The sequence below is a fragment of the Bufo gargarizans genome, chromosome 1, assembly GCF_014858855.1.
Source record: "Bufo gargarizans isolate SCDJY-AF-19 chromosome 1, ASM1485885v1, whole genome shotgun sequence".
NCBI classification, from domain to species: Eukaryota; Metazoa; Chordata; class Amphibia; order Anura; family Bufonidae; genus Bufo; species Bufo gargarizans.
This window is the reverse complement of record NC_058080.1, coordinates 657,102,509-657,126,314: the sequence shown is the minus strand read 5'-3', so window position 1 is coordinate 657,126,314 and position 23,806 is coordinate 657,102,509. Positions and strand designations below refer to the sequence as shown.

At 43.9% G+C, this 23,806-nt stretch overlaps 1 protein-coding gene across 7 annotated transcripts in view; it reads left to right on the top strand.

Annotated features, from left to right (window-relative positions):
• The window catches only part of ZFYVE16 (zinc finger FYVE-type containing 16), a 112,410-nt gene that overhangs the window by 70,330 nt on the left and 18,274 nt on the right, over positions 1–23,806 (top strand). For all 7 annotated transcript variants that reach the window (XM_044276031.1, XM_044276032.1, XM_044276028.1 and 4 more), the window contains 3 exons: positions 316–421; positions 1,825–1,992; positions 8,514–8,633. In XM_044276031.1, the coding sequence (XP_044131966.1) occupies positions 316–421; positions 1,825–1,992; positions 8,514–8,633 (394 nt within the window). The remainder of the gene's footprint in view (positions 1–315; positions 422–1,824; positions 1,993–8,513; positions 8,634–23,806) is intronic.

The following is a 23,806-nucleotide window of genomic DNA, read 5'->3' as shown; positions in this document are numbered from 1 at the left end:
CACGATACAAATTAAGGCTCGCTCACATGACCATATACATTTTGCGGTCAGAAAAAACCCTGAAAAGAATAGGACATTCTATCTTTTTTGTGTGGCCAAGGAACGGACATACGGATGCGGACAGCACATGCTGTGCTGTCCACATATTTTGCGGGCCCATTGAAGTGAATAGGTCCACATTCAATCCACACTGCAACTACAGTCATATGCATGAGGCCTTATACAGGAAAAGCTGTTAATCGGGAGGCTACTACTACCTATATACCTATGTATACTAACAACTGTCATACATTTGTTTCTGTCTTTGATTTGTAGGATCATAAGCCCCATTGATGGACAATCCATGGAAGGAATTCCTAGTGAAAGGATTTGTCAAGACACTGATTTTGAAGCGCATGATAAGGCTGTGAAATGCACAGAGGTAAGTGTCTGACCACTGGATCTTACAAGCTGTGACTTGTATACACTTTCCTGGAGTCATGCTATGAATACATTTGAGTACATTGTCTTTCATACTCCTTGGTGCATAAGGGCCCTTTTACTGGGGCCAGGGATCAGGTGACTTAATGAGAAGTAACTTTTGTATGATCACTTACTCCCGATAATTGGCCCCTTATTACCCTCCAAACAGTTAAAAACATCTTTTGTGCGGCACCTAATATCTCCCTGTGTAAACATGGGATGTTTTGCTGACGATATGCATTGTCAATGGGAATGAATGATTGTTCGCTCTCATTCATTGCATCGACCCAAGCACTTAAAAAATCTTGTATATTGTCATCTGCTGTTTGTTACAGTTCTGGCATCGGCAATTGTAAGGGGACCCTAATGGTTAATTTATATGGGCTGATAAACGGGACTATGATTAGGAATAAACTGATTCGTTGTTAGCAGCACCTCAGTGTTTGTACATGGCGTTGTGCTGCTGACAAACCATGATTTTAGGTCTGGGATACACTGCGACTTTTTGATTTTCACTGTTCAAGGTTCCATTCAACTGAATGCATTTATTTGGACTGCAGCAGTAGTTCAATGGTTAAAATCAATCTGTGCTACAAAAAGTTGGTGTTGTGATCATTTGTCGGGTGATTGCACTTTTACATGGGGCTGTATGGCAACAGCACTTGGGTGGTTGAAAGATATAAAAGACTTAATCTTCCTTCACATCAATGCTATAGGTCTCCTGCAAGCTGTTCTGGCAGAGAACAGCCTGCCTGATCTCTCAGGATCTAGTATTGCCTATGACTATAAAGGGATCCAACAGAGAACCGGAAAATATACCGGGATTCGGCCAGACAGAAAACGCTGCATGGGGGCTTGTTGGATTTCAACTTGCTGGCAGCCGATTATTTTCTTCCCTTCATAACAGATCCATACTCGCGCATACAAGTGCAGTGTGGAGTCACGAGCAGTAGTTGTTGGCCAACTATCTAAGGTGCGTGGCCCTTAGACAAGCTCTAGCTAAAGTTTCTTTCCTGTTATTGCACACCCTGTTAAAATGTCTACATCATATGAATGTCAGAGGGATGGCCGCAATTATTAGCTGGAGAGTGAGGCACATATTGGGTCCATGTGTGTTCTTTACAGTTTTCCATACATTTGAATGTGATCATGTAATATCTCCTGTTGCACTAGGCGCACTAGTTATTTTAGTTATGTATTGTGAATGGAAGACATTATATAAAATGATGGTACGTTTGAGCTGCTGCATTGTGACAATGACTTGCCGTCTTTATACACTCATGCAAAGCATTAATATGAAGCAAACCATAGTCCATTTAATACGTCACCTGTAGTTCTCAAGTTCTAATATCTGTGTTTTAGGTGTTTTATCTGCTAAGAGACCGTGAACCAGTCAGTGCAACGGCTCACCTTCAGTTTGCTAAAGAGATAGCGACCGCATGTGGAGCTGCTCTATGTCCACATCTGAAGACTTTAAAGAGCAGTGGAATGAATAAGATTGGGCTACGAGTCTCCATGGATATTGACATGGTAATAGCTCTTATACCTTGATAATTTCTTTTAGTTATTCATAGATTTTTAGTGATACACACTGTATATATTTTCCACACATATATAATTTATTTCCCACACACAAACATGGATGAAATTATTGGGATGCTTACACATTACATCTACAGGAACTTTTGTGACAACCAACTTTGCTAAAACAGCCTCAACTCTTCTGAGAAGGCGTTCTCCAAGATTTTGGTTTTGTCCATTTATCTAGAACAGAGATGCCCAACCTGTGGCCCTCCAGCTGTTGTAAAACTACAACTCCCACCATGCCCTGCTGTAGGTTGACAGCAGTATGCTCTCTGGGCATGTTAGGAGTTGTAGTTTTGCAACAGCTGGAGGGCCGCAGGTTGAGCATCCCTGATCTAGAAGAATATTTTAGGTCAGACACTGATGTTGTGAGGGCCTGTCTTGCAATCTGCTCTGGTTCATCCCAAAGGTGTTCAGTGGGGGGTTGATGTCAGGGCTCTGTGCAGACCAGTCAAGTTCTTCTACACCAAACCCACCCATCCATGCCTTTATGGACCTTGCTTTGTGCACTGGGGCACAGTATGGCTGGAACAGAAAATTACTTTCCCCAAACTGTTCCCACAAAGTTGGAAGCATACAGTTGTCCACAATGTCTTGGTAAGCTGACGCACTGGAACTGGGTACACAATGTTAGAGTACTTTCACACTAGCGTTATTCTTTTCCGGCACTGAGTTCCATCACAGGAGCTCAATACCGGAAAAAAACTGATCAGTTTTATCCTAATGCATTCTGAATGGAGAGCATTCCGTTCAGGATGCATCAGTTCAGTCCCTCTTTTACGTTTTTTGGCCGGAGAAAATACCGCAGCATGCTGCAGTTTTCTCTCCGGCCAAAAATCCTGAACACTTGCTGGAATGTCGGATCCGGCATTAATTTCCATTGAAGTGCATTAATGCGGATTCAGTTTTGCGGTCTGCGCATGCGCAGGCCTTTAAAATGAGAAAATAATCAATACCGGATCCGTTTTTCCACCTCATCACCACGACGGCTACAAGGAGATTGACCCCTGACCTCTGTAGGGGCAGGAACAGAGAGAGGGTTTAAATCCCCCCCTCCCACCACCAACACCAGTGTTTCCTGTCCCTACAGAGGACAGGGGCAGAGAGAGTCTCCCTGTGTGGGGATGAAGATGGATTATTTCCTGACACCTTACCTGGTGTTCCCCCTGCGGTCCTAGTACTAATGCTGGGCAGGGGTGAAGGAGGGAGGCCTCGCTCCATTACGATATGTGAGCCTGCTCCTGGGTTGCGATCTCCTGCCGGGCCTCCATGGCTATCGCTGGGTGCATGCCGAAGCGCTTCAGAAGGCGGCTGACGTCACTTCCGGTGGACGGGGGAAGTGACGTCCCCCAGGAAGCGTCTCCGGTTCAAATTTCGGCGCCAGCAAGTGCCGAACGTCTCTCTGTACCGGCGTACATCGGAGTCAGCGTGCAGTCATGTCGCCTGAACCCCGTTCCTCTGGAGAACCTTCTGTGCCGTCTGCTGTAAGTCCCCTGTGGGGAAGTGCTTTTTTCTGCTCTGTGTTCTTAAACACTGTACCAGGTTGCTTGTTCCTCCTCCTCCACATCTCTGGCCTGAGGCTATTTATCTCCATTTATATTTTCATGGCTGATAGGGGTTATTCTCCCCAGGTCCCTAAGGAGGCTCAGAAAAAAATCAGGAAACAGGCTAAGTGTGTGTCCTGCCTCAAACGGCTTCCGGACGACTACCGCAAGAGACTATGCAAGGACTGCATCTCTAGCGATTATTGCTGAGGAACAGCCTTCTTTCCTTGATGAATTGAGGTCCATGATACATGAGGAAGTAAAGACCTCCTTATCCCAGATTTCCTCCTCACCCAGGGTCCCACCTCCTCCTAAAAAGCGAAGGGGACCATCTCCTCCCTTATCAGACCCGGAGGCGATAGGGGAAGATGCTTCATCATCTAGAGCCTGGGAGGATGAGGAGGCATCCTCTGATATTGAGACAACAGAATCTGATAGGAAATTCTGTTTCTCGTTGGATGAGATGCCAGACCTGCTACGGGCCGTCCAGGCCACTATGGGGGTAGAAGAAATCCCAAGAGCCCATTCAGTTCAGGACGAAATGTTTGGGAGACTCCGGGTTAAAAAGACCCGTGTGTTTCCAATCAACGAGAATATACGAGATATGGTACTCGACGAATGGTCCAACCCAGAGAAGCGGTTGGGGGTGTCCAGGTCCTTTTAAGAACCGTCTGTTATTTGACACTAACGAAGGGAGAATCTTCAACGAAACACCAAAAGTTGAAATTCAAGTCACAAAAGTCAATAAAAAGACTGCCTTGCCCTTTGAAGACACCTCCCAGTTGCTTGACCCCATAGATAGGAAGGCAGATAGTCTTGTTAATTTACAAGCAAACATCGCAGCCACCTCGGTAGCAAGGTCCATGAGGTTGTGGCTAGATGAGCTGGAATCTCACATCAGAGATAATACTCCCAGGGAAGAGATCTTAAGGTCCCTCCCCTTATTGAAGTCCACCACAGCATTTATGGCAGATGCCTCGGCCGAATCTGTCACATTTGCTGCGAAGCACGCGGGGCTTTCCAATGCGGCCCGCCGTGCCCTGTGGATGAAGAGCTGGTCAGGCGACAACACATCAAAAATGAAATTATGCTCCATCCCGTTCTCAGGGGAGTAGGTCTTTGGCCCTGTCTTGGACCATATCCTAGAAAAGGCTGCGGACAAGAAAAAGGGCTTTCCAGAGGAGAGACCCTATGAAAGGAAATATCCCTTTCGGGCCCCCACTAGCCAGAATAAACCCTTTAGAGATAAAGGGAAGTCAGGACGCTGGAGCTATCCGAAAGGGGGCAGGGGTAGAAGTAACCCCTCTTCCTCCCAAAATAAGTCCTCGGATAAGCAATGACGCCAGAGTCGGGGGGAGATTGAAGAATTTTTTGACTCCTTGGGAGTCCATTACCCCGAATCCTTGGGTCCGGGACATCATAAAATTCGGATACCGTATCGAACGTTCCTCACCCAGCCCCCCACCCCCCCAAACCGCTTCATTGTCACAAATTCAAGCTCCTCCAATATACGCAAAAAGATTCTCCAGGGAATTCAAAGCCTTCTGGCAATGGATGTGATAGTACGGGTCCCTTCATCACAGCTAGGACAGGGGTTCTATTTGAATCTTTTTCTGGTAGAGGAAAAAGAAGGCTCATTCCGTATGATTATAAACCTAAAAGCCTTAAACAAATTCATAATTTATCGGAAATTCAGGATAGAATCCCTAAAGTCCCTGATTCCTTTAATAGGGAGAAATGCCCTAATGTATTCAGTGGATCTTCAGGACGCTTACTACACGTCCCAATCCATCCAGAATCCCAAAGGTTCTTAAGATTTGCCATTCAGGACCACAGGGGGGTAACCCGTCACTTCCAGTTTACGGCCCTTCCCTTTTGGGATATCCTCTGCGCCCAGAGTCTTTACGAAGCTGGTAGTCGAGATGGTGGCCTTCCTGAGACACAAGGGATTGGTGATTGTTCCATACCTGGACGATTTCCTCCTAATTGGGAATTCAGAGGACAAACTCAGATCAGACTTACTAACCTTCCTGTCTCTCATCCAAGATCTAGGGTGGTTGGTGTCCAGCTTGTACCTTTCAGTCAAATCTTGTACCTTTCAGCACTATCCAGTTTTTGGGTGTCGTCCTGGATTCCCGGGCTCAACATACCTTTCTTCCACCAGATAAGGTCAAGAACATCCAATTAAGGGTTCAACGGTTTCAGAACAGGAGGTCTTGTCCCATAAGGGAATCTATGAGTCTCCTGGGCCTTCTCTCGTCCTGCATTCCGTCCGTCCCATGAAGCCAGTCCCACTTCCGATCCCTACAGTCATGGATCCTCAGAACTTGGAACAAGCAATAGTCCTCCTTGGATCACAAAGTTCTGATCCCTCTAGCGGTGAAGACCTCCCTAGACTGGTGGAAAAGCACAGGCAATCTGTCCTTGGGAGTCGCCTGGGAGAAGACTCCCTTAATTCAAGTGCTTACGGATGCGAGCGAAAGTGGGAGATCATTTCTTTCAAGGTTCCTGGATTTCAACAACCCGCTCTCAATCTTCCAACTTCAGAGAGCTGGAAGCGGTCTGGAAAGCTCTGAAAGCTGCAGAAATCCTTCTCGTGGGTCGACACGTAAAAATTATTCAGACAATACATCGACGGTAGCATACCTCTCTCACCAGGGTGGCACGAGATCAGAGAAACTGATGTCCGTCGCAAGAAGTATCTTCAATGGGGCAGAGTCCTACGTGAGGTCCATCTCCGCAATTCATTTGAAAGGGATACTGAACGTGGAAGCAGACCATCTCAGTCGCCAGTTAATAGACCATACCGAATGGTCTCTAAATCAGGACGTGTTTCAGGTTCTGGTAGAATGATGGGGCACTCAACAAGTGGACCTGTTCGCCTCCAAGAAGAACACAAAGGTACCAATGTTCTGTTCATTGAACCCACGGGACAATCCTTGGGCGCTGGATGCGCTCACGATGCATTGGGACTGGGATCTCTGTTATGCGTTTCCACCCTTGCCTCTACTTCCCAGGATAATTCAAAAGCTCAACCTAGAGGACACGACTCTGATTCTAATAGCTCCCTATTGGCCGAAAAGGAGCTGGTTCCCTTCCTTAAAAAAACTATCAATAGAGGACCCATGGCCTCTTCCTTCCAGGAGGGACCTGCTTCATCAAGGGCCAATTCTACACCCAAACTCGAGTTTCCTCAAGTTATCAGCCTGGATCCTGAGGTCCAGAGGTTGAAGTCTCAAGGGCTTTCTGACCAAGTGATATCTACCCTGAAAGCGAGTAGGAAGAAGGTTACCTTCTTGATCTATCTAAAGGGTTGGAAGAGATTCTGCTCCTGGTTTGGTAACCCTGCCCCAAATTTAGAGCCGCCCAATTTTCAGAAAATCTTGGACTTCCTCCAGCAGGGACTTGAATTGGGTCTTAGACCTTCCACCTTGAAGATACAAGTCTCGGCACTAGCGCGCTTTTTTGATCAAGATCTAGCCAATCATCGCTGGATCAAAAGATTTATGAAAGCTGCTTCCCGGCTACGCCCCTCTCTAAAATCTAGGATCCCCAACTGGGACCTCAATACGGTGCTCACAGGCCTAACTCTTGCCCCGTTTGAGCCCCTAGCTAGTTGTTCCACCAAACATCTATCTCTAAAAACCGCATTTTTGTTGGCCATCACGTCCGCAAGAAGGCTAGGCGAGATTCAAGCCCTATCGATACAAGAACCCTATCTCCGTATCACCGATGATAGAATTATTCTTAAATTAGATCCAGGTTTTTTGCCTAAAGTAGTATCGGATTTCCACCGTAACCAGGAGATAGTCTTACCCTCCTTTTGCAGTAATCCCTCTAATGATAGGGAGTCTAGCTTCCACTCACTAGATGTAAGACGCTCAGTCTTACGGTATCTTGAGGTGTCAAGAGGGTTCCGTAGATCCAACAACCTATTTGTCTTATTCTCAGGTAAGAATAAGGGTCTAAAAGCCTCCAGGTCCTCCTTAGCATGGTGGATTAAGGATTCCATTTCCATTTCCTATGAATCCCAAGGCCTTCCTTGCCCCTCAAATTTGAGAGCTCACTCTACCCGAGCTATGTCCTCCTCCCAGGCCGAGCGGGCCGGAGCTTTTCTTGAGGATATCTGTAAAGCTGCTACCTGGTCTAACATTTACACCTTTACAAAACACTATAGGTTAGACCTATCTAGCTCAGACTTGTCTTTTGGACGTAAGGTCCTTCAGGCGGTCCCCCCCCCCCCCCCCATAGCTATAATTTTTTATATCTCCTTGAAGCCGTTGGGGTGATGAGGTGGAAACCCGGAATTAGACTTACCGGTAATTCAGTTTCCACAAGATCACCACGACGGCACATATTTTCCCTACCCTTTATTTAGTCTTACCTAGGAGGTTATGAAGCTTACCCTCTCGACTTATTATTTTGTGTTTTCACCAATTATTTCTGTCTCTGTAATTTTGACCACACTGGTGTTGGTGGTGGGAGGGGGGATTTAAACCCTCTCTCTGTTCCTGCCCCTACAGAGGTCAGGGGTCAATCTCCTTGTAGTCGTCGTGGTGATCTTGTGGAAACTGAATTACCGGTAAGTCTAATTCCGTCTTTCCGGATGACAACCGAAAAGACTGATCCGGTATTGCAATGCATTTGTGAGACAGATCTGCATCCGTCTCACAAATGTATCCGTTTGCGTCCGGATTGCCAGATCTGGCAGGCAATTCCGGTGACTGAACTGCCTGCCGGAATCCTTTGCTGCAAGTGTGAAAGTACCCTTATGCTTGTGTCTAAACACCGCACAGGTTGGTTTTCTGAAATGAAGTAAGATATTGAGCAGTAAGTAGTAAGTAGTAAACTTAACGGAGACCTGATATGATTGTTTTATATTATATGCGTTAAATGGTTCTTTTTATATGGTCTTCTCTTCAGGTTGAGTATCGTGCAGGGTCAGGTGGTCAGCCTCTCCCCCAACAGTACTTGAATGACCTGGACAGCGCCCTCATCCCAGTCATCCACAACCGGACCTCAGACACCAGCATTTTACCTCTGGTAATGGAACTGATCTTCTTCTTGATAGAGAGCCTTAGTTAGTGTGCGCCTATCTCTCATCTTACTCATTGGTCATTTGACGGCATGGGCTCTCACCAGTTCTTTTACCAGCTCGTTCATGCAGCATATTTTGGACAAGTGCTTTTATACAGCAAATTAATTACTATATCACCATTCTAGAAACAATTTCTCTGCGATACCCTCCATCCTAATAGTGCCACAGGAACAACCAGTGCACTTTCATTTTTTCAAACTAAAGGGGAGATTTCCAACCAAAATCTTGATTTGTAGCTTTTTTTCCAAAGCCATTGTCTTTGTAGTCTTCAGGGCCCGAGACTTTTATTCTCCAGCATGCTTTGTGCACTTGCTTATTTCAGTCTACCGATGGCATGAATGAAGCTTTTTTTCAAGTCTCAGATTGGTTAGCATGGACAATACCAGTATTTGTATCAAGCTAATAGAATTATACAGTATACAAATCTCACATTATTGTACCACCTACTAACATGGCAGTTTACTGATGGAAGGAGATGTAATGAAAACCTCTGCCTGGGCGAATTCTACAGCCTTTCTGCCTAGCGTCAGTGAATGAGCTTTTATCAAAGATACAAAAAAAATACATCATAAGTAATCGTAGGCATCAATAGTAAAGGAGAATTCCGGAGCCAGGGGCGAAGAGCGGAGGTGGTGGCTACCTCTGGGTGTCCCTACACTGATACTTACATTTCTGTACATTTGGTACACTGCCACAGGCACCATACAGGACTATGAAAATAACAATTTAAAGGTGTTTTATGAGATTAACAAAAATAGTATTTATTTAAAAAAAAAGCCTTTCTTCTTCTGATTCTACAGTATGTAACCCCTTTAGGGTATGGCCACAAATAGCTTACTGGAATTTCCCTGCAAATTATTCTATGGAAATGAGCAAAACCTGCAGTGGAACTTGTGGATTTTGCAGCAGATTTCTTTCTGCATGGCAAAGGATGATATCCTTAAATTGACATGCTACCAATTTACATCCGCGCTGCAGGTCAGTTTAGGCTGTGCATTTTTATTTATTTATTTTTTCAGATTTCTTGTCATGTCATCCACATTGGTGGCACTATGCTGCAGAATTGTCATACACAAATTCACCTTGAACATAGCCTCAAGGGTATTCCTACCTTAATAAAGGCCCCCTTGCACACGGGCGTCACTTATTTTGTCCGGATGCGCAACCTGAAAACTACTCAAGTCTGGGTAATCTTCTTCCTCTGCTGTAAAGGGTGATGCTCATTTAAAATAAAGCAGAGAATGAAAAATGATAAAATGTTTGGCCCAGTGTTTACTGGTCATAAGCTGTGACTGATGACTTTGCCACCGTAACATATGAACATTTTATATCTCATTGTAATACTTTTAGTAAAACTTTTCTCTATAACTTTATAAGCACCTGTACCTGTCTCAGTACTGAACTCTAAACACTAAGCTGTCAGATTGGTTTCCTGTATCACTGTGAGAGTGGTAAGAAAACTATTGTATGCGGTTCTAGTCCTTGAATATAAAGAATAGAACTGTGCTGTGCGATTCTCATACTGTGTGGACACTGAGCATCCGAGATTAGCCATTACAGCAACCCTGGTGCAATATATTAATACGTAAATGTGCTATCCTGATTAATATAAAGCTCCTAGAACTACGTCTGCCCTTGTAATTACACTGCTGGATCAGTTTTTCCCCCACCAAGTAAACCGGGTTGGTTTTTCAGGCCGGGGCTGTAAATTTACTGTATGAAGTTTTAGGAGTTGTCATTTTCAAAGCTAAATTAATCTTATGTATTTTATTCTTTATATTTCAGTTTGCTTTGTATAGATGTTTTCAATCTGTACCATAGTAAAAATACACGCTGTGCAGCGCTATAAAGTTCATCGCCATGCTTTTCTATCCTCATAGCTGTATTTAGAGACAGCATTGTCGCGTGAAAGGAATAATTTAATTTACTTTGTATGTGTGTAATTGCACAAAGCAATAATTTAGAAAAGGCACACATATATTTTTCTATTGCATTTATTCTCCTTGCATAGTGTGTCTAGTTCATTTAAGACATGTATGATGATATAATACTAATAAAAACTACATTCATATGCAAAACCGTTTCTGAAGCGGGTAATCAACATGTAGCATTCTTTGCCGGTGTTGGCTTTGTTTGATTGGTTTGCACCTGCTGTCTAGTGCACTTTTCATGCAATATAAGATTCTGGGCAAAACTCAAAATTTGGGTTTTGCCTAGTCACCTCCCCTCCACTTGTCCTTTTTGGCAGCCTTGTGGTTAGGTACAGTTTATATGCCACCGCCTCATTGCATAGCTGCTTCCCCATCTCCATTAAAAAAATATATATTGGTTCCGCGGCCAAGCTGATTGTGTGTTTCATTGTAAAGTCATGAGGAACAGCTTTCAGTCCGTTTTTTTTTCCCCAGACAGCTTTTACGAGGACCTGCCATAAAGCGGTTGTCTCATCAGCAAAAACCCTTTCAGCTGATCAACGCAGGTTTGGCTCCTGGCATATAGCTGATATTGCCTCTGACTGTTGCGTCCCCCTGTATGATGGATCCCGCCATACACGTTAGGTTTTTGTCAGTGAATCCCACCAGCCTACTGCCTTTAAAACCAGCTCTCACCCTTCAGGGAAAACAAAGGTCAGCGAAGTTGGGTTTTCTTTTTATGTAAAAAATATTAACATCAGATTGTTAATATGGGGGAGCTGTTTACAGCTTAGCTGAGACATCAGACTTGAGAGGAGCCCTTAAAGTCTATATTACAGTATACAATCATTAAAGGGGTATTCCGGTTGTTTGACCACAGGATAGGGGATAACTATTAGATCAGTGGGGGATCCTGCTGCTAGGACCCCCATTCGATCACGAGAACAGGGGGCCCTGTACCCCCTGCAGCCCCCCCTGAAATGGACGAAGCGATCTTACATGCTTGTGACCGCTCCATTTATTTCTGTGGAAGTTTGGCGCTCAGCTATCTCCAGAACTCCCATAGAAATAAATGGAGTGGTCATGCGAATCCCCGACTGGGCGCTCCATTCATTTCAGGGGACTCCCATTCTCGCGTCTCAGCGGTAGGACCCCCACCAATCTAATTTATCTCCTATCCTGTGAATAGGAGAGAACTTCAGACAACCTGAATACCCCTTTAATTTATTGTTGGCTTCCCCTTTAGGGTATGACCATATGGGGTAGATTTCCATGGCAAACTCTGCATATTACAGGAGGCTTTAATGTAATTTTGCTTTAGACCTGCATTGAAAAGGGTGAAATCTGCAGCATAAATTGACATGTTGTGGATTTACAATCCGCACTGCATGGCATTTTCTGCAGCAGGTTTTATTGCAGTGTGTGGATGAGGTCTTGTCATCTACTTTGCCGGTACAGGAAAATGCAGCGGATTCACCACATGCAAAGACGGAGTGTTTATGTCCTAGGTGGACGTACTTGGAAAAACTAATTGAAGTAATTATTCATGACCATGTAATGTATTTCTTCACCATGTGCCTTGCGTTTCAGTGATGTCATCGGTCCCTCCACTGTGTGTGGACTAGTTAATTGGATTCAGGTACTCTAGAAAACTTCAAAATGTTTCCTGCGTGAATAGTGAAGTTTAATGTTTTGAAGTTTTTTTTTATTTACTCACTGCTTAAATTTCTGCGGGTTGTGAGTAAAAAGGAATATTCCTGTTTACATAATGAGGCTTACAGGGGTTGTCTGGTTTCCCATATTGATGATGTATCCTTGGGATAGGTCGTTAGTACCAGATTGATCTGATATTGATGGCCTAACCTGAGGATAGGTCATCAATATGGGAAACCAGACAACCCCTTTAAGCCTGAATGTGTAAAGCCTCACAGTGTAACTGGACAACCCATGTCCAGAGTTTACTACAGTTTTTGCAGTCTAGGCTATCTTTTGTGACATAAGTATGTCAGTAGCACAAATTTCACTTTGCTGCTGATGGTTTAGAACCAGGTGTGAGTGTAGGTAACATGTCATTCTAGAGTCTAAAGGGTGTAATAGACATCCCGATGCCACAGACGATGGTCGGCAGGAAAGCATTTGTCAGATAGCTAGCAGAGGATACCACTGCTATTACATGCAGCGATGTCCTCCGCATCATGGGGAGGAGTGATCGCTATGCCATCGCTCGTTCCCATGCAGGACAGCGGTGTAACTGCGTGATCTGCCGCCCACTCTATTGTGGTTTTTAAGCATTCATCCCGATGAATGAGCATTTGGAGGCAGTATTAGACTGCCAGATGATCGCTAACAATCGTTCATAGGATCCACCCTTGGGCGGCATTTAGACGACACTAGTGTTTTGCGGTCTGCAAATTGCAGCCCTGCAAAACCCTGATACCGGCCCGTGTGCATTCCGCATTTTGCGGATTGCACATGGCCGACACTATGATACAAAATAGCTATTCTTGTCTGCAATTGCAGACAAGAATAGGACATGCTCTGTTTTTTTGCGGGGTCGAGGAACGGAACAACAGATAGGGACACGGTGTGCTGTCTGCATCTTTTGCGGCCCCATTTAAATTAATGGGTTCACACCTATTCCGCAAAGTTGCGGAACGGATGCAGACTCATTCATACGGTCGTCTGAATGAGCCCTTAAGATTCAGAGGACTGAAAACAACTATAGTTGACTTTCAGCTGTGAGAACGGTTACGTCTGTACCAGATTTCCGCCTAGAAGTAAGCAAAAATGTTCCCACTGACTGAAGGCAAACCGAGACCTTGAACATTGTGAGCAATTGTGCGATAATTTTAAGTGGTATTCTCGCTAGAACCATTTATCACTTATTCACTTGATAGGTGATAAATGCTAGATCTGTGGGGGTCCAAACACTGGGCTTGGTTGCTTTTGTCTGTGCCATGAACTTTAAATGGAGCGGCAGGGTACAAATTGAACCTCCCTAACTTCTAGCTTGCAGCTGAGGACCAGGGCCATTTATCACTTCTGGCCAATATACCCCTTTCAGTTTCATTTATGTAAACCCCCTCATCCTCTGCTATATGGCCCCGGGAATCCTCACAATTTGTTATGCAGATTCCTGGTCAGCCCATGGCAAGGCCTTTCAGTAGCCATGCTCTGGGGCCTACCAGGCAGGAGAACACTGAGTCCTCACAGTGCTAAACCCCTCTCGTTAAGGGGCAGGAGAAGTGACCATTTCTGCCCACATAAAAAAAGGTTTTATTATAAATTTTATGCCCAGAGTTCTATTTGCAAATCTTTTTATGCACATCTTAAGGGTTATGACTAGGGATGAGCAACTTCATATTTTGAAGTTCGGGTTGGTGTATATGCTGAATTGCGTTATGGATTCCGTTACCACGGACTGTAACGCAATTCCATAATGGAATGCCTTTAGAAGCATTCCGTTATTCATTCCGTCATAATAGAAGTCTATGGCCAGCAAAACGGATCCGTCCAGTTTTCGTTATGTTGGAGTCCTCTCCTGCATAACTGAAACCGGACAGATCCGTTTTGCAGCCCATAGACTTCTATTATGACGGAATGCCTCTAAAGGCATTCTGTTATGTATTCCGTCATGGAATTGCGTTATGGTCCGTAGTAACTGAATCCATAACGCAATTCAGCATATACCACAACACGAACTTCAGAATATAAAGTTTGCGCTTCCCTAGTTATGACACATATGTTTTGCGATACAACTTTGATGCCCTTTACGACGCCATTGCAATGTTTAACATGTTAAATGAATGTTTTTCCTGATGTGGCTTTACCCACACCTCATCCACTACGTGTCAACTTACCCCAACAGCTTAAACACATAGCAGTCATACAGTTTAAAATGGTGGTATCTAGTTTGGTCTCATACAGTCTTAGATATTATTATAGCAGTGGTGGCGAACCTATGGTACAAGTGCCAGAGGCGGCACTCAGAGCCTCTCTGTGGGCACCCGCACCCTGGAAAAAGTCTAAGGCGTACCAATATGCCTAGGCAGGCTATTATAGCTAAATGATAAAGTACATGGGAGATATACTATATTGGACTGTAGCATTTATTGCCGTGTAGGCACTTTGCGGTAAATAAGTGGGTTTTGGGTTGCAGTTTGGGCACTCTGTCTCTGAAAGGTTCGCCATCACTTACTTGGGGAGCATTCAATCCTTTCTTCGAGTAGAGAAAAGTTTTGAGAATGCACTCCTGATGGTATAGATTATTCTTCATGTTTTTTTTATTTATTTTTTGGCCAATACTGCAAACTTTTTTTTTTTTACCACACTTTTGCTCAAAAAGGTCTCCTGTAAACAGGCCCACTCCCATCTGGTATGGTACCTTAACCATATTCGGAGTACCAGACACAGTTCATGTACAGATTTTGTAATCCTGGGCAACCCCTTTCAGTAAATCTTCCAATAATAAAGCGCAGCGAGAGGTGTGAGCTTCACGTCTTCTGAACAGGAGAGAAGGGAATTCTTATACTATGTAGTTACATATTTGATAGAAAAATCTCAGCATTTATTGTTCGCTCAGGTTTCTGTAAATGTCATACTAGGCAAGGATCGATGTATACTGTAGCAGCCTACTACATCATTCATAAGGTATGGTTATGTATCCAACTCTTCTATAGCCAGGCCATGCTGCACTGCATTGTCAATCATTATTTCCTACTACTGTATTGTGAGGCCATAGGAAAACCTTCTAGTTTTACATCCAGACTCATTCATAGTAGTAGTCTGCAACAGATTAAAGCTGGCAAAGCTAGCCTTAGTGTATAAAGTGAAGAACAATTCATCAAATAGCAAATCTCAAGCTATGCAAGTTTTTTTCATACTAAAACCAATAGATTTCCTAAGCTGCTGGCAGTCCATAGCTTTTATTATTTCCGTATACAACTTCTAGCAGATCTTGTGCGCTTTTTTTACTTTTTCATCTAAAGGTTCATTTACACAACTGGATTGGAAATCCAATTTTTTGCCTCCTGTATTCTGAAAACACAAGGTTTTTCTACTTCATCCTTCTAGAATACAGAGGAAAAGAAAACCAGAAGGGATCACCAACCTAAAGGTGCACTACGGTTTCTGCAAATAAAGCTGCTTCTTTTTATAATTTAAAATTACAGTTTTCCGATACAATTTATGTATTAATTCCTTACAGGTTTTTAGGATCTCTGCTTGCTGTCATTCGAAAGCCACCTTTATTACTTATTAGATGAGAATTTGCCCTGGCCATGCATTTGTCATCACGTGACCAGGACAGATTTGTATCCTTGGGAAGTAAACAATGAAGGTTTATATGGTATGACTGCAAGCAGAGATCCTCCAGATACAGGAGATATCATGGAAAATTGCATAACTTTTCATTGTACAAAGAACCTTTTGCGGTTCAGCTGTCTAAATTTCTTTCTCCAGATATCCAAATTGTTTGTATATTTTTATATATCTGTAAGGCTACTTTCACACTGGCATTTTGGCTTTCTGTTTGTGAGATCCGTTCAGGGCTCTCACAAGCGCTCCAAAACGGATCAGTTTTGCCCTTAATGCATTCTGAATGGAAAAGGATCCGCTCAGAATGCATCAGTTTGGCTCTGTTCCGTCTCCATTCTGCTTTGGAGGCGGACACAAGTAGCGTTTTGGTGTTTGTCTGACGATACTAAGCCAAACGTTTTCATTGACACAATATGGCACAATAGAAAAACTGATCCGTCCCCCATTGACTTTCAATGGTGTTCAAGACTGATCCGTTTTGGCTATGTTACAGATAATACAAATGGATCCGTTCTGAACGGATGCGTTTGTGCAGATCCATGACAGGTCCGCACCAAACGCGAGTGTGAAAGTAGCCTTATATTGTTGTAATGCAGTTTTTTTGTGTTTTTAGTTTTTTTTTGTTTTTGTATCATCAGTTTTGCGAAACTGTGGCATTATGAAATGTTCATCAGCATTATGTCCATTAACTATTATAGTATATCAAACAGGAATGACTGGTCTCCGCATAAGAGCATTGTTATATTGAGCTGCTGTTGTGCAAAATTAATTTTACAATTTATAAAAGGCACAAAATTGTCATAGAAGCAGCGAGGAGTAAGAGTATTTCTACATATGGTAATCCCCTGCACTTTGTAAAGGTTGGAAAACAATTTTCTGTTATTTAAAATATTCTTTCTTTTACATTTGTCTTGATTTTTAGATAATTTGTAACGTGTTGTTAATTCATTGTATAATAAAGCAATTTGTATTTAAGAAAATGCAAATAAATGTTATTCAGTCCAGTTGTTACCTGCATTTCTTCTATTAAGCAAAAAAAGTGGAAAGCTAGTATCAAAGACAAAAGATATAGCTGAAGCATTCCAAGTTCTACCAGGTCCTGTACAATTTTAGGGAGTCTGGGGATCTATCAAGACTGGACTCTTGTTCGATCATGGATGACTTTCTGTGCAAATTACAATTACCCTGCCTATCTGTGGAGGATGCAGAGACCCTACTCAGAACAATTACGGAAGAGGAGGTTGGGAGGATTAATAAATCAATGCTATTGGCGAGAGGTCCTGGTCCAGATGGCTTTCCTGTGGGATATTACAAGAAGTTCTTGCCCATTCTGTTACCTCAGCTTACCGACTGGTGCAGATCTCTCTTTTCTGGTTTCCACCTTCACTTACAATCCCTTGAAGCAATAGTCTGCTATTCTGCCTAAAGAGGGGAATGACCTGCAACAATGTGGGGAGCTACAGATTGATTTCACTCCTAAATGTTGATGATAAAATTTGGTGAAAGCTGCTGGCCAAGAGGCTCAGCACCTTTCTCCCTAAACTCATACAACATGATCAGGAAGGCTTTGTCCCAGGTAGAGAAGGGAACCACAACTCTTGCAGGCTTATTACAGTCATTCAAGTAGCCACAATGACATGTCAACCACTGGTGCTCCTAGGAATAGATGTGGAGAAGGCCTTTGACAGGGTCAATTGGGATTTCCTGCAGAAGACATTGTTGCGTTTTGGTATACCAGAAAGATTCCTTCAGGCAATCATGATTTTATATGGTGACCAGAGTGCAAAGTTAGAGTTAATGGGACTCTTTCCCAATTAGGAATGGTATGAGGCAGAGGTGCCCCTTTCTCCCACTTTCTTTATTCTTGTGATGGAGACCTTTTCCAGGCCATTAGAGATCATCCCAGTATTCATGATATTCAGGTGGCGGATAATAAGACCTATTACATTAATGCAGTCTTTGCTAATGACTTGCTCATCATGGTCACCAACCCTGTCGAGGCCTTCCCGCACCTATTAGTTATTTAACTAGTTTGGCCACCTCTCCAATTTCAAGGTCAATCACTCCAAGTCTGAGGCCCTTAATGTCTCAGGCCCCCCTTCTGCATTAGTGACAGCCTTAAGGGCATCCACACCTTTTAAGTGGCAGACATCCCGTATTACTTATTTAGGAGTCAAAACCCCTTCTCAACTTGGAAGACTATTCCATTTCAACTATGTCCCTTTGCTTAAAGATATTCAAACACATTTAAAGTCCTTCAAGATCGCCTATATCTTGTGAATGGGTCGTAAAAACCTCTTACAGACCTTCATCATGCCCAAACTCCTATATGTCCTACAAATCCTCCCCATCTTGCTCCAGATCTTTTTTTTTTTTTTTTTTTCCTCCCAAGACCAATCTTCACAACCTTCCTGTGCAATAGGAAGAAGTTTAGGGTATCCTACAATAAATTAGTATTAAGGAAAGAACATGGTGGCTTTGGTCGCCCAGATGTACTCACCTATTATAGAGCGATCCGTTTGAAAAGATGGCTCCAAATTCAATTCCCCAAATACAGGGTGGAACTAACACATCTTACACATGAACAGAGAGCAGGCCTGTGTTGTCTTTCTGCTGCCTCTTTAGGGGACAGCCCTCTTCTTATAGAAACCATATCAGTTGTACGAACCCTAAACAAGGACTATGACTTGCTTGGTAGTCTATCCCCTGTAATGCCAGCAGGTCTGATCCCCTTTCTTGTAAGACTAGTAGTAACCGATCTTGCACTAGTATGGGACAGGTTCCAAGACCACACATTGGAGGACTTTCTTAGGGAAATTCCTGCCCCAGAAGAAGATCCTCAATCTGCCTTTTAAACCTCCACCCGAGGTAACTTTCTAGACACCTCTAAACTCCTATCTACTTGCAGGCTATTATGTAAATAATTAGGAGAAGTAAAAGATGAAACATGGTTTGAAATGTTAATGCACAAGAAGACTGTCCAACCAAAATTGAACTCACTTTTGTAGTACTCCTTGTTGACACAAGGTAACAAAGTGATCTCTCAATACATAAAGACCTTGGCCACATAACTGAACATTGATTTTTCAGAAATAGGTATTCTGCATATACATTCTCACTCCCATGGGTTCTCGAGATGCATACGGTTTCAGGAACACTCTTATAAAATATTGACACAATGGTACAAAACCTCCAAGCAGATCTACTTAACCCCCCTTAGTGACCACTAATACGTCTTTTTACTGATGTAAACAAAGGAGGTTTTCGCTAAACAGCTGGCTTTAATCAATCATTACATGTACCCAAAATGGTGCATTAAAAAACTTGTCCTGCAAAAAATTTACATTGATGAGAAAACAAAAAAGTTATAGCTCTTGGAATGCGATTAAGGGGCATACAGGACTATGGTGCATGCTGGAGATGTGGGTCTGGAGAAGGCTTGTTAAGCCACATTTTTTGGTTCTGCCTAAAGAAACATACTTTTTGGTTAGAGATTACCCATTCGATTAATAGTATATCCCCCTCCTCTATTACTTTGACCCCAGATGCTGTCCTCCTTTGGTTATACACAACCTCTTGGCAACTGTCTAAAGGGAATCTAGCTACTCAGTGATAAACTTGGCATCAGGGGCAAATAAGGACTACATTGTAGGAAATCTGACCCTGTCGGAACCCTAGATAATGGCTCAGCCCAGAGGCACACCCTGATGGTGGATGCCCTCTGTCCACGTACTTAAGCCTAATTTGCCAGTTTCATCTGATGTATCCGCTGGCTGTCCAGCCTATATGTTATATTTTGATCGTGTCACTGGTCCATCCTACATTGATACCAGACCGTCCTTTAATCGCGTATCAACGTAGTTCCAATTTACGTGATTGTCTGGTACACAGTCTATATACAGTTGCAAGAAAAAGTATGTGAACCCTTTGGAATGATATGTATTTCTGCACAAATTGGTCGTAAAATGTGATCTGATCTTCATCTAAGTCACAACAATAGACAATAACAGTCTGCTTAAACTAATAACACACACACAGAATTAAATGTTACCAGGTTTTTATTGAACACACCATGTAAACATTCACAGTGCAGGTGGAAAAAGTATGTGAACCCCTAGACAAATGACATCTCCAAGAGCTAATTGGAGTGAGGTGTCAGCCAACTGGAGTCCAATCAATAAGATGAGATTGGAGGTGTTGGTTACAGCTGCCCTGCCCTATAAAAAACACACACCGGTTCTAGGTTTGCTTTTCACAAGAAGCATTGCCTAATGTGAATGATGCCTCGCATAAAAGAGCTCTCAGAAGACCTATGATTAAGAATTGTTGGCTTGTATAAAGCTGGAAAGGGTTCTAAAAGTATCTCCAAAAGCCTTGCTGTTCATCAGTCCACGGTAAGACAAATTTTCTATAAATGGAGAAAGTTGAGCACTGCTGCTACTCTCTCTAGGAGTAGCCGTCCTGTAAAGATGACTGCAAGAGCACAGCACAGACTGCTCAATGAGGTGAAGAAGAATCCTAGAGTGTCAGCTAAAGACTTACAAAAGTCTCTGGCATATGCTAACATCCCTGTTAGCGAATCTACGTTATGTAAAACACCAAACAAGAATGAATTTCATGGGAGGATACCACAGAGGAAGCCACTCCTGTCCAAAAAAAAAAAAAACATTGCTGCACGTTTACAGTTTGCTCAAGAGCACCTGGATGTTCCAAAGCAGTACTGGCAAAATATTCTGTGGACAGATGAAACCAAAGTTGAGTTGTTTGGAAGAAACACACAACACTATGTGTGGAGAAAAAGAGGCACAGCACACCAACATTAAAACCTCATCCCAACTATGAAGTATGGTGGTGGGGGCATCATGCTGTGGGGCTGCTTTGCTGCGTCAGGGCCTGGACGGATTGCTATCATCGAAGGAAAAATGAATTCACAAGTTTATTAAAACATTTTGCAGGAGAATCTGCCATCTGTCCACCAGCTGAAGCTCAACAGAAGATGGGTGTTGTAACAGGAAAACGACCTGAACTGAAACAGTTCTGTAAAGAGAAATGGTCAAGAATTACTCCTGACCGTTGTGCACGTCTGATCTGCAACTACAGGAAACGTTTGGTTGAAGTTATTGCTGCCAAAAAAGGTTCAACCAGTTATTAAATCCAAGGGTTCACATACTTTGTCGACCTGCACTGTGAATGTTTACATGGTTTGTTCAATAAAAACATGGTAACATTTAATTCTTTGTGTGTTATTAGTTTAAACAGACTGTGATTGTCTATTGTTGTGACTTAGGGTACTTTCACACTAGTGTTTTTCTTTTCCGGCATAGAGTTCCGTCACAGGGGCTCTATACCGGAAAATAACTGATCAGTTTTATCCCCATGCATTCTGAATGGAGAGTAATCCGTTCAGTTTGCATCAGGATGTCTTCAGTTCAGTCGTTTTGACTGATCAGGCAAAAGAGAAAACCGTAGCATGCTACGGTTTTCTCTCCGGCGAAAAAAACTGAAGACTTGCCTGAATGCCGGATCCGGCATTTTTTCCCATAGGAATGTATTAGCGCCGGATCCGGCATTCAGAATACCGGAATGCCGGATCCGTCGTTCCGGCATGCGCAGATCGGTAAAAATGAGAAAAATGTACAAGACGGATCCGTCGGTCCGCATGACAAGCGGAGAGACGGATCCGTCCTTGCAATGCATTTGTAAAACGGATCCGCATCCGCATCCGTCTCACAAATGTTTTCAGTCAGCAGCAGATCGGCGGATCCGGCGGCCAGTTCCGACGACGGAACTGCCCGCCGGATCACACTGCCGCAAGTGTGAAAGTAGCCTTAGATGAAGATCAGATTACATTTTATGACCAATTTGTGCAGAAATCCATATAATTCCAAAAGGTTCACATACTTTTTCTTGCAACTGTACATGCCCTAAATCTGAAACCTGGTTAACCACCTCCGGACCGCCTAACGCAGATTCGCGTTCCGGCGGTGGCAGCGCTGCGCAGTCTCACACATATAAGCGTCATCTCGCGAGCGTCATCATGCGCATCGCGGGCCGGCAAAAGTTAGAGGGGGGGGTCACGTCAGCAACCTGCTAGCCAATGATCGTCGCTGGCAGGTTGCTGATTTTTAAAAAATCCAATGAGAAGCCAGATAAAACATCATATTAGTAAATATGATGTGTTATATGGCTTCCCTGCTCCTCTGCTGGTCCTTTTTGGGCGGTTGGATCCAGCAGAGGAGCAGGCTTCACAGTGAGTAGCACCAAACACTACACTTAGCCCCAGATCACCCCCCCTGCACCCCAATTAACCCCTTGATCACCCCTTCTTGCCCCTGTCAATCACTAGTGAAAGTTAAAAAAGTGATCAGTGCAAACTCACTTTTTTTTTCACTGGTATTGACTGTTAGGTTTTAGGGATAGTTTAGGCCCCTTGGTTAGGTAGTTTAGGGATCAGTTAGCGCCCAGCCCACCGCACCGCAGTCACTTATTCGCTGATTAGCGTATCGCTAATCAGCTTTTGTACTTTTATAGTGTCTGGAAGTGATCAGAACTGATCAGTCAGCTCTATAATAGTATTAGTGTCATCTTAGTTCTCCCTCCACCCAAAACGCAGTGTTTGCCCGATCACGCCTGATCGGTCGCCCACACGTGCGTTCGCCCACGCCCGCCCCGCCGCAGTGACAATTTTTTATTTTTTTTTTATCACTGCACAATCACTTTACACGCGCTGCGGCGATAAAAAAAAATCTGTTTTGATATTTTTTATCAACCGCAGCGGCCTCCGGTACTTCGCTAGCCTCCCATTTGTAAGACAGGCTTGCTTTTTTTCTTGGGTAGTCTAAGGGAATACCCCTAAATTTAGTTGCCCAAATGTCAAACAGGGGGTATTCTTCTGAAGAGGCCTACAGGCTTCTGACCCAGTCGGATGAGGAATGGGAACCCTCATCTGATGAATCTAGCGGGTCAGAATATGAACCTGTAGAAAGCAGTGGCACTCTGACCCAAAGTTCGGACGAGGAGGTTGAGGTCCCTGATGGCACCAGGCATACCCGGCCCCGTGTCGCTAGACCACAGGTTGTGCAGGATCCGCTTCAAGGGCAGCAGAGTGGGGCTGGCGCTGTTGGATTACGTGGTGAGGCATACACCAGCAGCGCAGCCCTCCCTGGACCTAGTACCAGCACTGCCGTAGAACATGGTGAAGTGGAGAGCACCAGAAGGGCAGTTGAAGCTGGTACGGTGGCACGTGCATTAGTTACCCCGTCGCAGCCACCGCACAGACGGGCCCGTAGAGCCCCTTGAATCCCAGAGGTGCTGGCAAACCCTGATTGGCAGTCCCCAACTTCAGCCGCACCTGTAGTTCCCCCTTTCACCGCCCAGTCTGGAGTTCGGGTTGAGACAGCTCAGATCGGTTCGGCCCTGGGATTTTTTTGAGCTGTTCTTGACTGCGGAGCTCTTGGACTTAGTCGTGGCAGAAACAAACCGGTATGCCACTCAATTTATATCCGCCAACCCGGGAAGCTATTATGCCCAGCCTTTCCGGTGGAAACCTGTCCAAGTTTCCGAAATAAATTTTTTTATGGGCCTTCTCCTCAACATGGGTCTAACCAAAAAGCATGAATCGCGGTCATATTGGTCCACGAACCCAATTAATCACATGCCCATGTTCTCTGCTTCTATGTCCAGGGCACGATTTGAGGCCATCCTGCGTTTCCTGCACTGTAGTGACAATAGCACCTCTTGTCCCAGAGGCCACCCAGCTTTTGACCGGCTCCACAAAATTCGGCCCCTCATAGACCACTTCAACCAGAAATTTGCAGATTTGTATACCCCTGAGCAAAACATCTGCGTAGACGAGTCCCTTATACATTTTACCGGGCGCCTTGGCTTCAAAC